The 14,076-nt window shown below is 36.8% G+C and overlaps 1 protein-coding gene across 1 annotated transcript; it reads right to left on the reverse strand.

Moving 5' to 3' along the window:
• Nucleotides 1-4,766: 4,766 nt before the first annotated feature.
• On the reverse strand, nucleotides 4,767-10,229 carry LOC106140200 (A disintegrin and metalloproteinase with thrombospondin motifs 19). Its single transcript, XM_013341763.2, has 5 exons — nucleotides 10,127-10,229; nucleotides 8,980-9,394; nucleotides 6,837-6,942; nucleotides 5,912-6,043; nucleotides 4,767-5,074 (listed from the first exon to the last, which is right to left on the reverse strand). Exons 1-5 carry the CDS (start codon nucleotides 10,187-10,189, stop codon nucleotides 5,032-5,034), a joined length of 759 nt encoding a protein of 252 aa, XP_013197217.1. The 5' UTR covers nucleotides 10,190-10,229; the 3' UTR covers nucleotides 4,767-5,031.
• Nucleotides 10,230-14,076: the final 3,847 nt, after the last annotated feature.

Raw genomic sequence — 14,076 nt, forward strand, 5'->3', positions numbered from 1 at the left:
ATATACCTTAGGGATGACATAAGCTACTTTTTCCACAGCAGAGAAATTTCAGAGCCTAACCTGACTCTAAATAAAAGCGAAACCCTTTTTATTGGAATAAAATTGACCTATGCATTACATTACACACATTATATGTATTTATATCATATACATTTATCGCACCACCCATACATCCATCTCAGTTTGGACCAAAGGTTTGACTGACAGAGAATGCCTTGTGGCATTAAGTCCATCTGTTGTACATAAAGTTTAAATAAATAAAAATTATTTTACACAACTTTTTATTCAAATGTCCGAATTCAGCTCACATGGGTGTTTCAATCTTTACAAACAAGGTATTTGTATTCGTCTGTGATGCAGAAAACCGAAAGTGTAGCGAAAGTCTCGACTCGAACAGAGACATTTTGTAATAAGACGTGAGTTGGGTGCTTAGGCATCAAAATTTGAAAGAATTTTCATATAGATTACTTACTTGAAATGAGAGAAATCATCGTGAGAACCCTGCACATTCAGGTAACACTTATCTATACTGTCAGGATGTGACAACACAGACTATACTAATATTACAAAGCTGACGAGTTTGTTTGTTTGTTTTTTTGAACATTCTAATCTCAGGAACTACAGGTTTTAATTGAAAAATTCATTTTGTGTTGAATAGACCATTTATCGAGTAAGGCTTTAAGCTATATAACATCACACTGCAACTATAAGGACCGAAAAGAAAACAGGGTTAATTATTCATCCTTCATGGCTTCAATAATGCCAAAAATAACTATTTCACGCGGACGCAGTCGCGGGCTCAGCTAGAGGTTTGGTAGCTACGAAGAGAATGTCCTCACCATGTAGGGTTGCCATCTCTAAAATTTGGAAAACCGGACAAGACGCGTGAAAACTCCGGATTTTAGAGTCTGAAAGCCGGACATGTCAACAAGATCTTTTAAACATATACAATGCAATAAAAGACATTTGGAAATGTCATAAATCCCTTTTTTTATTTATTCATTATTTTAACAACACAGAATCATATTACAATTTGTTACAAATTGTTTATATAAATCAGCTTTTTTAACGGTAAATATACTTGGTTCGTCGGTTGATCGTGGTGTGCGAGTATAGTGCGTGTCTCGCGGGCGGCCCAATTTTTTTTTATTTATTAATTTTTTAAAACCCGGTCTACAAATGAAAACTTCCCCGGACGCTTCCCGGATGCCCTCTAAACTAGGACAAATCCGGGGAAACCCGGACGGATGGCAACCCTATCACCATGAGAGGAGCCCGAGTTCGTCTTTCAACTACGATGGCTTCAACTTCATTAAGCTACAAGGCTAGGCTTCATTAAGATACAACTACTTATGGGACTCCAAACTGCATCCTGTATATCCACTCGCCTGAACGTTCAAGTTTCCTCACGATGTTTTCTCTCAACGTGTATTCACGAATGAATGTGGATAAAGCGGAGGAATTATGCAGAGATCGTGGCAAGTGGAAAGATGTAGTCTCTGCCTAACCCTCCGAAAAAAGAGGCGTGATTTTATGTATGTATGTCTACATACGAGTATATACTTAAAATAACGCGTCTTTCGAACTACCAAGATTAACATCTCTCTGTAAGTATCCGTAAATACGTGTATAAAGTTTAGCGTACCTGAAACCGTAGAAGTAGTCAGAGAGCAAACAAATGCATTAGACCCACTAACCTACAGTGATATGAAATGAAAACAAAAGAGTACTGTTATTCGGCGCTAACTACATATGCAATTAAATGGCGGAGACAATAGGGTTGCGGTAGACGGACGCGGTTCGTTGAGAATAAAATAATATTATGTTGGTCACAAACACATTAAAGTTACCTACTTTATAAGACGGTCGTTAAGACTATTTGAATCTCAAATCTATCATTAAGCCAAATAGCTGAACGTGGCCATTCAGTCTATTCGAGACTGTTGGCTCTGTCTACCCCGCAAGGGATATAGACGTGACCATATGTATGTATGTATGTAGTTTAAGCTGCTAACCATTTAAATCGAAACCTGTCACTTTTTGAGTCTCAAGTCCATCATTATGCCATACAGTTAAAGTCGGCCTTTAGGTCTTTTCGAGACTGTTGGCTCTGCCTTACTCGTACGGGATAAAGACGTGGACAATATATATAGATAATGTCTGTAGGCATGTATGTATAATGTCTGTTCGTGCCTTGTAGGAATTAATTAAAGATTTTAAAATCCATCGGAGTATAATATACCTACAAGCATTCAAATTTTTCTACCATAACAGTAGAAATAATTTTTTTTTTCACAAAAAGTCTGTGAAAGTGTTAACAGGATTAATCGCTCTGATAGTTGCTTTCATTTTATTAAAATTCGTATGAACATCATTCTGTTCATTGTTATTCATAATGGATGTTCAGTTTTAGCGGTCAAGTTCACACAACTTTCAACTATGTTAATAATAGCTTCCCGCTAAAGCATTCATTTACGTACATACATTCATATTGTCACGTCTATATCCCTTGCGGGGTAGACAGAGCCAATAGTCTTGAAAAGACTGAATGGCCACGTTCAGCTATTTGGCTTTACGAAAGAATTGAGATTCAAATAGTGACAGGTTGCTAGCCCATCGCCTAAAAAAAAGAATCCCAATTTTGCAAGCCTATCCCTTAATCGCCTTTAACGACATCCATGGGAAAGAGATGGAGTGGTCCTTTTCTTTTTTCATTGGTGCCGGGAACCACACGGCACAGTGTATAAGATAAATTGCTAGGATTTTCTCATACTCGACATCGAATCGGTATTGCTAACTGATGGTCGATGAATGTTACTACCATGCGTTTTTGCCAAAGTTAAATAAGCAGAGGTTTTATTTACCAACGGGCAGTGCTATTAGGAGAACTCGTACGCAAAAAATATGAGAGAGTCGAAAACGTAGAAGTAGACTAGAATCCCTAACTAATATTATAAATGCGAAAGTAAATGTGTTTGTATGATTGTTTCTTTCTGACTTCTTAACGCGTTTTCTAACTGAAATTTCGCTTATAGGTATTTAATTATATAATTAAGAGAGAGAAGTACATAGGATAACCTTCATCCCGTCATCTGTGAATAACCTGTATTCTTTTAAAATCAAAAAAAAAATTAAAAATAAGTCAAAAGTAATATTTAAAAAAAACGTTTTAAAATATTACTTTTGATGAATGTAGCTTCCATCCAAGCATTTTTGCCAACGTTAAATTGGCAGGGTTTTAGTTTTTCTAGAGTATTTTATCTATGATCAACCACCATGGTCAGACATACTCTCTGATTTGACATTTAAGACGAATAAAAACAGACGAAAAACTGACTGACGGATTAGAAGAAAAAGGATATGGGGTCTATTCGGCGTTGTTTAAACGTCTATTATACATACACTAGCGACCCGCCCCAGCTTCGCACGGGTGCTGATTGTCGTAAAAAGTAAATGACATCTCATCACATATAATAACGTCTATATCCCTTACGGGGTAGACAGAGCCAACAGTCTTGAAAAGACTGATAGGCCACGTTCAGCTATTTGGGTTAATGATAGAATTTAGGTTCAAATAGTGACAGGTTGCTAGCCCATCGCCTAAAAGAAGAATCCCAAGTTTATAAGCCTACCCCTTAGTCGCCTTTTACGACATCCATGGGAGAGAGATGGAGTGGTCCTATTCTATTTTCTGTTGGTGCCGGGAACCACACGGCACGGCAAGTAAATGACAAAAAATGTTATTGTGGGATATCCATGAGAGATAGACTTATACCACCGCGGAGTTTTCTGTAAACCATTTCAATGTGTACAAATAATTAGTACATTATTTTGATACATACATATGTACATGAAATCACGCCTTTTTCCCGGAGGGGTAGGCAGACACTGCATATTTCTTTCGCATCATCCACATTTATAACTCTTTTCATGCAAGTTCGGCGGTTTGGGGTACTGTTGACCAACAACAACAATAATATACCTAGTGCTAATAATAAATACTGTTCCAAACTGTTCTTAGATCTTTTATATTACCAAATTTTGTTACTTGGGGAATTTTGATAAGACTTGAACGAATATTCAAAAATCTGGCGCTTTTATTGTGACTTGACTGGCCCACCAGACCCTCGGCCCATTATCTTAGATAATATTATCTTTTTTTTTCTGTGCCGTGTGGTTCCTGGCACCAATACAAAAAAGAATAGGACTACTACATCTATTTCCCATGGATGTCGTAAAAGGCGACTAAGGGATAGGCTTACATAGGTACCTACTTGGGATTCTTCTTTAGGCGATGGGTTAGCAACCTGTCACTATTTGAATCTCAATTTTATCTTAAAGCCAAATAGCTGAACGTGGCCTATCAGTATTTACAAGACTGTTGGCTCTGTCTAACCCGCAAGGGATATAGACGTGATTATATGTATGTATGTATATTATCTTTTTTACTTACTCATGAATCGTAGTGATAGGCAGTAGCTTCTCTTTAGGAGGATATCTATGATCATGATATTTAGTGCTCGGAATGACATACCTAGCACACTGTAATTATCAAGTCTTTATTTCTTCCGGGGTGGACAGAGACAAAAGTCACAAAACTTTAAAACCAAGGTATATTGGATGGTTTAATGATGGAATTAAAATATAGGTATAACATTCGTGATTTATTATTTTAGTACCTACTTCGTTTTTTAGTTGAAGTTTAACAAATAGTGTTAACTATATCAAAACAACAATATAATATTAATCAAATGCCATATTCATAGTAAAACTGAAAGTTATTCCGTTTGGTCAGCTGGTAGACTGGTAGAGAATGCCAAACGGCATTAAGTCCGCCCTTTGCACATTTTTTTTTGTGCAATTAAGTTTTTAATAAATAAACTGTGCTCTGATTTTTTATCAATCAAACATTCCTTTTTTTTTATATATAGTCATGATCATTACTCGTGTTGACGCCTGTTCTGTAAAATGTTTTCTTCTGTGCTTAATTACGAGCAACCTGGCCTTGTCATTAAATTAAAAAAAAAAGAATCATACTTTGAAGTCTCTTCTTAGGCACAAAGATTCTTTACTCCTGAAAAAAAAAAGAATTAACAACATAATACAAAAAAATATACATACATACATATGGTCACGTCTATATCCCTTGTGGGGTAGACAGAGCAAACAGTCTTAAAAATACTGATAGGCCACGTTCAGCAATTTGGCTTAATGATAGAATTGAGATTCAAATAGTGACAGTTAGTTAGCCCATCGCCTAAAAAAAAAAGAATTCCAATTTTGTAAGCCTATCCCTTAGTCGCCTTTTACGATATCCATGGGAAAGAGATGGAGTGGTCTTATTCTTTTTGTATCGGTGCCAGGAACCACACAATAAATATAATGTTGGTACATAAGTTTATCAGTATTAGGTACTTTAGAATAACTACATCTTTCCACGATCCCTGTATAGGTACTTCTTTCATATCATCCACATTCATAACTCTGGTCATGCAAACTCATCGGTTCCGGGTATTTGATAAGATCTTGACCTGACCTTGCGCCAAGACGTCTGTTTCTGTCCGAGGGAGATGTAATTTGATCAAGGTACGTTCGTCTAAACCTTTCCACTCCAACCTTTCAGACTCTCCTTCTATATCTGCTTAGAAAATTTAACGCATAATAATTCATTCATTCATATAATCACGTCTACATCCCTTGCGGGGTAGATAGAACCAGCAGTCTTGAAGGACTGAAACCACTTTCAGCTGTTAGGCTTAGTGATAGAATTGAGATTTAAAAAGATTGCTAGTCCGTCGCCTAAATGAAGCATCCCAAGTTTATAAGCCTAACCCTTAGTCAACTTTAACGACAACCATGGGAAAGAGACGGAGCGGCCCTATTCTTTGCATAGAAATTAATACTTGCTCACATGAGAAACTCTTGGAGATCCCGTCGACTGCATATCGACCAGGTATCAGGGTTTCTCAAAGGGTCATATTTTTGACCCATAATGTACTTGTTCTTCGAACAACGAGGTTGGCTGTCATGGCGGACTCCGAGACTGCAAAAAATCAGTCAATGATAACATGAAAATAATAATTTCTGATATGCCGTGTGGTTCCCGGCACCGATAAAGAAAAAGAATAGGACCACTCCATCTCGTTCCCATGGATGTTCTAAAAGGCGACTAAGGGATAGGCTTATAAACTTGGGATTCTTCTCTTAGACGATGGGCTAGCATCTTGTCACTATTTGAATCTCAATTCTATCATTTAGCCAAACAGCTGAACGTGGCCTATCAGTCTTTTCAAGACTGTTAGCTCTACCTACCCCACAAGGGATATAGACGTGATTATATGTATGTATATATGTAATAATTTCAGAGCGTTAGTGGCCAATTATTATAGCTTTATTCACAGATTCAAATCCTGCAGCTGTGTATTCTTTAAAAGTGACTCTGTTGTCTAAGTAATAGGGACTAAGATTTAGGACTTCAGATTCCTCTTTTAGGCGATGAGCTTGCAACCTTCCACTCATTTAAATCTGAAAATCTTTGAAAGCCAAGTAGCCGAGCGTGTCCTTTCAGTCTTTTGATGACTGTTGGCTCTGTCCAACCCGCAGGAGATATAGACGTGACTAAGGGATAGGCTTGTTAACTTGGGATTCTTCTTTTAGGCGACAGGCTAGCAACCTGTCACTATTTGAATCTCAATTCTATCATTTAGCCAAACAGCTGAACGAGGCCTATCAGTCTTTTTAAGACTGTTGGCTCTGTCTTCCCCGCGAGGGATATATATCTATATAGACGTGATTGTGTGTGTGTGTAAATAGAAATTAATAATAATTTTGTATACCTGTGTGCAATTTCGTGAGCGAGCAGAAAATCAACATTTCTTCCTTTCCATTCTAAAAGTGTACAACTGTGATAGGCGCTGCAGACTCCACCCTTGTAGCTGCGTCCTGAAATATTATTAGGGAATCATTATCTAAGCCGTCTTAGTCTAGGGCCGTGTGGTTCCCGGCATCAATAGAAAAAAGTATAGGACTCCATCTTTTTCCCATGGACGTTAGGACTACTCCATCTCTTCCCCGTGGTGAAAGGCGACTAAGAGATAGGCTTAAGTCTTCTTTTAGGCGATGGGCTTGCTAACCCTTAGATTCTTAACCTGTTTTGCTTAATGTTTGAATTGAGATTCAAATAGTTACAGGTTGCTACCTCTCACTATTTGAATCTCAATTGAAACATTTAGCCAAACACCTGCACGTGGCCTATCAGTCTTTTTAAGACTGTTGGCTCTGTCTACCCCGCAAGGGATATAGACGTATGTATGTTATCTAAGTCCAAAATATAAAGAAGGTAAGCTTTGAAATTAATAAACCTTTTGGGCGGTCAAAGCTATGATAGTGGTTCTTATATGTTAAGTATAGTAATTGAAAATAATTATTTCCTTTAGCACAGTTCGGTGATCACAATTTAAAAATGCAACCTCATTTGTTTCATAATAGTAATGGCTAAAAAAAATATTAATTATTTCGAATGCATCGAGTTAACTGATTTTAGATCATCTATCATATAAAAATGAATCGCAGAATGTGTTGGTAAGCGTATAACTCAACAACGCCAATTCTTTTTTTAATTTTGAGAATGGTTTTTACGGGGAGAAAAACCCTAAAATCAGCCCTATTATTTTTACTATACAATCGTTTTCTTACTAAAACGTAGAGTCAATATGAGCCCTATAGCTTTTGTATAAAGTCCACTGTTGTCTAAGCACTGTAAATGTGTTCAAAACGTCAGTTAAATTGCACTTTATTATCGCTGTACAAAATTCAAATTCAATTATATTAAAATTTTAAATTTAAATTTTTTGCTCCGATTATAAAACAGGCAAGAACAAAATACAGCTACATTACAAATCTTTATTTGACAGAAAGAAGTCTGTCGGGTCCGCTAGTAGTTTATAAATACAATGTAATAAATCAATTCAAATTAGAGCGGGAATTTCGAGTTTTAAGTCCAAGGTATATTCTTTGTGCATTTTATTATGTTTAAAGATTTATTTATCTTGCTCTGCGCCAACGCCAATCTTCTGTTTGGTTTCCTTCCACCCAAAGGTTGACTGGAAGAGATTGCATTAGCGATAAGTCCGCCTTTGTACCATCCCTATCTGTTTTATGTTGTTTTGTATGTTTTACTCTTATGGTGCAATGAAGAGTTTTATCTATCTATCTATCTATAGGTTAGGATATATGTTATTTGTGTTTCACACAGGAGGATCTCATATTTCAGCACCGCAGTGAACTACCTTATGCCATCCACAGTTAAGGTGTTGCACCTTATGCCATCCACAGTTAAGGTGTTGCACCTTATGCCATCCACAGTTAAGGTGTTGGACCTTATGCCATCCACAGTTAAGCTTAAACTTTTGAAGATATAAATAGGGAAGGACAGTGCCAACCAACCTTTTTTTCTCTAGGAACTTCCTCAACGGATTCAAAGCACAGCCCAAACCGCTGGATCTCGAGATTTAAAATTTAGTATAAGTTCCTTATGTGGCCTGGTTTTGAACATTCAGAAATTCCCGCGAGAACGGAAATTGACAGGGTTTCATTCGTAACAGTAATCGCAGGTAGTCTAGTAGATATAAATAATACACTAGTAGGTACGATTTTTTTTAAATAAGTTAATAAATCAACACTCCAAATTCATATTTGACATAAATATAAATAGTGCCGTGTGGTTCCCGGCACCAATACAAAAAAGAATAGAATCACTCCATCTCTTTACCATGGGTGTCGTAAAAGGCGACTAAGGGATAGGCTAACAAACTTGAGATTCTTTTTTTAGGCGATAGGCCTGTCACTATTCAAATCTCAATTCTATCTTAAATCCAAATAGCTGAACGTGGCCTATCCGTCCGCTCAAGACTGTTGGCTTTGTCTACCCCGCAAGGGATATAGACGTGATTATATGTATGTATGTATGTAAATAGTTACCTGTACTAGTCCAAACCTTCCTGCCTTTATTCAAATAATACACATCTAGACCCGTTAGAAGCACTGAAAAATAACTCTTTTTCCTCAATCTTTTCCTTTCCCCTTGCCATTTACAGTATCTTTTCAGATATATAGATACATTAGTATCATTAACAATTCTTCTTTTCAAATTTCTTGCTTCTAATAACTTAAATTTCACCCTCTGATTCAAAAATGGCCTTCGAAATATGTTCTCGACTTTTTTCAATAAATTTTTCGATAAAATCTTCACGTTGATTTTCATTTTGTGCGGCTGTGATTTCCGCATCCTCAGTGTTAACGCTTTGTCGAAATGTATCATTATTGGTATAGTAATGTTTGGATATTTCTCGAAATATCGTACGGAGTTGTCATTGGCGTGGTTGGCGGCAAATCTCTGCAAAAAATGAATAGGTACAAATTACTAACTAGCTTTTGTCTTGGGCTTATTTACAGTGAGAATTTCAGGAAATAAAAATACATCTGTGCCAAATTGTACCACGATGGATTATATTCAGCTGACATTAATAACTAGACAGACTTTGACTGAAATTTGGGACATACAGAGTGTTGCTAAGCTTTCCGCAGTGGACCAGTAAATATTTCGGTCATACCTACGTTAGTGAAGTCATAATATAATAAAAAATTGTGTCTTCAACATTGAATAATTATAAACGAAGGCGAATACTAGAATAAGAGTAAAAAACATTGTCTATATATGTTTTTTGATAAAGCTTTTGTTGTACTACTAAAGATATGGACCCTGGTCATCATATAGGGTACAATTTATAACATTTGTTTGTCTGTAAACTCTTTATTGCACATAAAAATAAATATAACAAATTACTAAACAGTTATTGGATTTAGAAGAATATGTACAACTTATCCCCAATGGGATTTCTTCCAGTCAACCAAAAGTTTGTGTTTTTGTTTGAAACAAATGTATTCAAAAACTACTAGACCGATTTCTTTTTGATTTTTGATTTTGATAAAGGCACAAAGATAGCGAAGACTTTAAGAAGTAACTTAGACATTTTCTGGAAAGTCCTACGGGAACGGGAATTTAAGTTTTAAAGCGGGCGGAGCAGCGAGCAACAGCTTGTATAGATATAAAATAAAAAATACTCACTTGTTTGCAAAATCCTTCGTAAAAAATCATAAAACTCAATAACACTGAACACAACGCAATCATTGCTTTGAGTCCCACTATAAAAGTCTGACTAACTTGTACAAAAGCTAGGCAGGCATCGACTGCAGTCTGAATACATTGTGACAACCCGAGTTTGCTTGCGAATTTTTAAGTAATTTCATTGAATTTTGCATGTGTGTGATTCACGAAACTGATGTTATAATTTGTTAGGTAAATAATAGGCCACAGTTTTTGACATCATGTTAATTGGTGCAAATGTTAAGATATTTTTATAGAAGAAATATATTTGCTGAAAACTATATGAGAAGAAGGATGTAATACCTATTAGATACCACAGACATACGGACCAAACATACAGAATTATTATAGCTAATAAGATATTATATTGGCCGTGTAACTGTACCGTATATGTAATTAAAGTCCCAGTAACGGATCTTGTCGGAAGATTATCGGCTGTAGCCATACAATACAAACTATGACTGGATTTGCTTTTATACGGAACGTAATACTCAATTACTGCTGTGTCGTGTGGTTCCCGGCACAAATAAAAAAAAAAGAATAGGATCACTCCATCTCGTTCCCATAGATGTCGTAAAAGGCGATAAAGGATAGGCTAATAAACTTGGAATTCTTCTTTTAGGCGATGGGCTAGCAACCTGCCACTATTTGAATCTCAATTCTATCATTAAGCCAAACAGCTGAACGTGGCCATTATCTCTTTTCAAGACTGTTGGCTCTGTCTTCCCAGCAAGGGATAAACATTGTTGATCGTTGTGTTAGAATCTCGTTACACAAGTCTCGAACTTACTTCGAGGCTAACTCAATATGTGTAATTTGTCCTGTGTATATTTAGATGTACATCTGCCCCTGACTGTAGAGCAATGAACTTATGAGTTTAAAGTAATTGTTTCAAATTCGAAGAAACAACATTGTTCACAATTCAACGAACATCGAACAAAATTATTATTGTTGATTTATCATTCGGACATACATTGTCATACGACATAGCTCCTAATTATTTGTGCGGCCGTTTAATCTTAATTTTGTAAAATTTTTGTTATATTATATGTGCATTGTGGTTCCCGGCACCAATAAAATAAAAAAAGTAAAGGATATCACTCCATCTCGTTCCCATTGACGTAGTAAAAGGCGTTTATAGGCCGCACCGGCACATACTTTTTTCTTCCGATCTTAGAAAATTATCTTAGAATTCTTAATACCTGCAATCACGTCTATATCCCTTGCGGGTTAGACAGAGCCAGCAGTCTCAAAAGACAGACAGGCCACGTTCAGCTGTTAAGCTTAATGATAAAACTGAGATTCAAATAGTGACAGGTTGCTAGCCCGTCGCCTATAAGAAAAATCCCAAGGTTGTCTTCATTTTTTGACTACGTCTGATTATTATTATGTTATTCGATACAGCCGGTGACTAAAGAGGACCTACAAATTATCTAATAAAATCACCGCTTAATTTAAAATTATAGTCTCAAAGCTGTTAACCATAAATCAACGACACAGACATCCGACTCATGCGTCTCTTTCACTCATCAGATTATATTCTAATAATACCTATACTTACTTCGCCATTAAATATTAAAAAATATTAATACAGTCATTCTTTAATTATTAAGACTAGCGACCCGCCCCAGTTTTATATATATTAACTTTCCTCAAAAATTCTTTTTTCCAACATAACAAACAGAAACAAAATCCGTACTCAACTTTCCGAGATTAGCGCATACATACAGACAGAGATATAACGGGGAGTCTCCTTTATGATACTACTAGAGGCCGCCCGCGACTTCGTCCGCATGGAAACCCTATCAATCCCGAGGTAACTCCGGGATAGCGTTGAAAATTCCGAAAGAAACAAATTGTTTTTTTCGGTGAAAGAAACGTTTTTTCGTTTTTTACCGTTTTATTGGTTTGTTACATTGAAATATATCAGAATAAAACCTTGGGGAAAAAACGGTTTTATTGAAATTTTCGTCGTTTGTTTCGAAAAATAAGAAAAAAACAATTGAAGAACTAAATATATATTCTATGTATAATTACCAAATTTTGAAACAATGATGCATATTGTAAGGTAATCAATACTTTTCCTATCGTATTTTTCCGTTTCTTTTTATATTTTTCCGTTTTATTAATAAAAAACATGAAATATTTCATTCTTATCTTTCTTGAAACTTTCGTAAAAAACTTGAATAAAAACGAGGGAATTTGAAAAAAACCGGAAAATTTCCCGCTTTTTTCAACCCTTCTCCGGGATAAAAAGCCTATATGTTATTCTGGGTCTTCAGCTACCTACATACCCAATTTCATCGTAATCGGTTCAGTAGTTTTTGCGTGAAAGAGTAACAAACATCCATACTGACATCCTGACGTACAACCTTTTGCATTTATAATATTTGTAGGATGACTACGGTTTAGTCAGGATTGGATATACGTTGCGACTGAGGTCTGACCTCCGCAACCTGTGCAGATGAACGTGGTAACAAGGAAATGTCTTAATTTTGTGTAATAATATAAATAACTATAAAATTCACATACATACATACATACATACATAAAATCACGCCTCTTTCCCGGAGGGGTAGGCAGAGACTACCTCTTTCCACTTGCCACGATCTCTGCATACTTCTTTCGCTTCGTCCACATTCATAACTCTCTTCATACAAGCTCGGCGGTTTCGGGTACTTTTGACCTGACCCTTTACCAGGACGTCCTTAATTTGATCAAGATACGTTCGTCTAGGTCTTCCCACTCCGACCTTTCCCTCCACACTCTCCTTGTATATCTGCTTAGTCAACCTGCTTTCATTCATCCTCTCCACATGACCGAACCATCTTAACATACCCTTTTCTATTCCTGTAACTACATCTTCTTTCACATCACAACATTCCCTTATCACGCTGTTCCTTATCCTGTCACTCAATTTCACACCCATCATACTCCTTAACGCTCTCATTTCCACTGCATTTATTCTGCTTTCATGCTTCTTTTGCCATACCCAACTTTCACTCCCATACATTAATGTCGGGACCAACACGCCCCTGTGCACAGCCAGTCGAGCCTTTTTGGATAGTTTCTGACTGCTCATAAAGGCATGCAAAGCTCCATTCACCATGTTCCCCGCGTTCACTCTCCTTTCAATATCACTATCATACTTGCCATCTGATGTAAACTTTGATCCTAGATATACAAACTCTTTCACTTGCTCCACTTTTTCTCCTCCAATCAAAATATTACATGCTGTCATTTCTTTCTCCATTTCAAAAACCAGTGTTTTAGTTTTACTTACGTTCACTTTCATTCCTTTCTCTTTTAAAGCTTCATGCATACAGTTTACCATCTCCTGTAACTCCTCCGCTGATGACGCCAGTATAACCTGATCGTCGGCATAGAGCAGACATTTGACGAGTAACTCATTCATCCTTAATCCACTTTTAGACTCTTTCAAATCTGTCAAACAGCTATCCATAAATAGGTTGAACAGCCACGGTGACGCAACACATCCTTGCCTAACGCCTTTCTCAATCTTAAACCACTCAGTGTGCGCTCCGTTTATCCTGACACAAGCACTCGAATCCTCATATAAGGATTTCAGTGCTCGTATCAAGAGACTGCTCACCCCATGCATAGAAAGTGCTGACCACAATTCATTCCTCTCAACTCTGTCATAGGCCTTTTCCAGATCTACGAATGTGCAATAGACTTTTTGACTCTTGGCCAAAAACTTTTCGGCTATGCACCGCAAGGAAAAGACCTGATCAGTACATCCCATTCCCTTTCGAAATCCCGCTTGAGCATCCCATATTTTGTCATCAGTTTCATTCCTGACTCTATTAATCAATACCTTAGCATACAATTTGCCGACGACGCTAAGCAGGCTTATACCACGATAATTTTTGCAGTCCAGCTGTGACCCT

This window comes from Amyelois transitella, chromosome 19 (genome assembly GCF_032362555.1).
Source record: "Amyelois transitella isolate CPQ chromosome 19, ilAmyTran1.1, whole genome shotgun sequence".
Lineage (NCBI taxonomy): Eukaryota > Metazoa > Arthropoda > Insecta > Lepidoptera > Pyralidae > Amyelois > Amyelois transitella.

Excerpts from the sequence above, each read along its gene's own strand:
- LOC106140200 (XM_013341763.2), bottom strand. The coding sequence starts at position 10,189 with ATGATTGCGTTGTGTTCAGTGTTATTGAGTTTTATGATTTTTTACGAA. Across the intron at positions 9,395-10,126 it reads ACGAAGGATTTTGCAAACAA|AGATTTGCCGCCAACCACGC; the intron begins GTGAGTATTTTT and ends CATTTTTTGCAG. Across the intron at positions 6,044-6,836 it reads GCTCACGAAATTGCACACAG|TCTCGGAGTCCGCCATGACA; the intron begins GTATACAAAATT and ends GATTTTTTGCAG.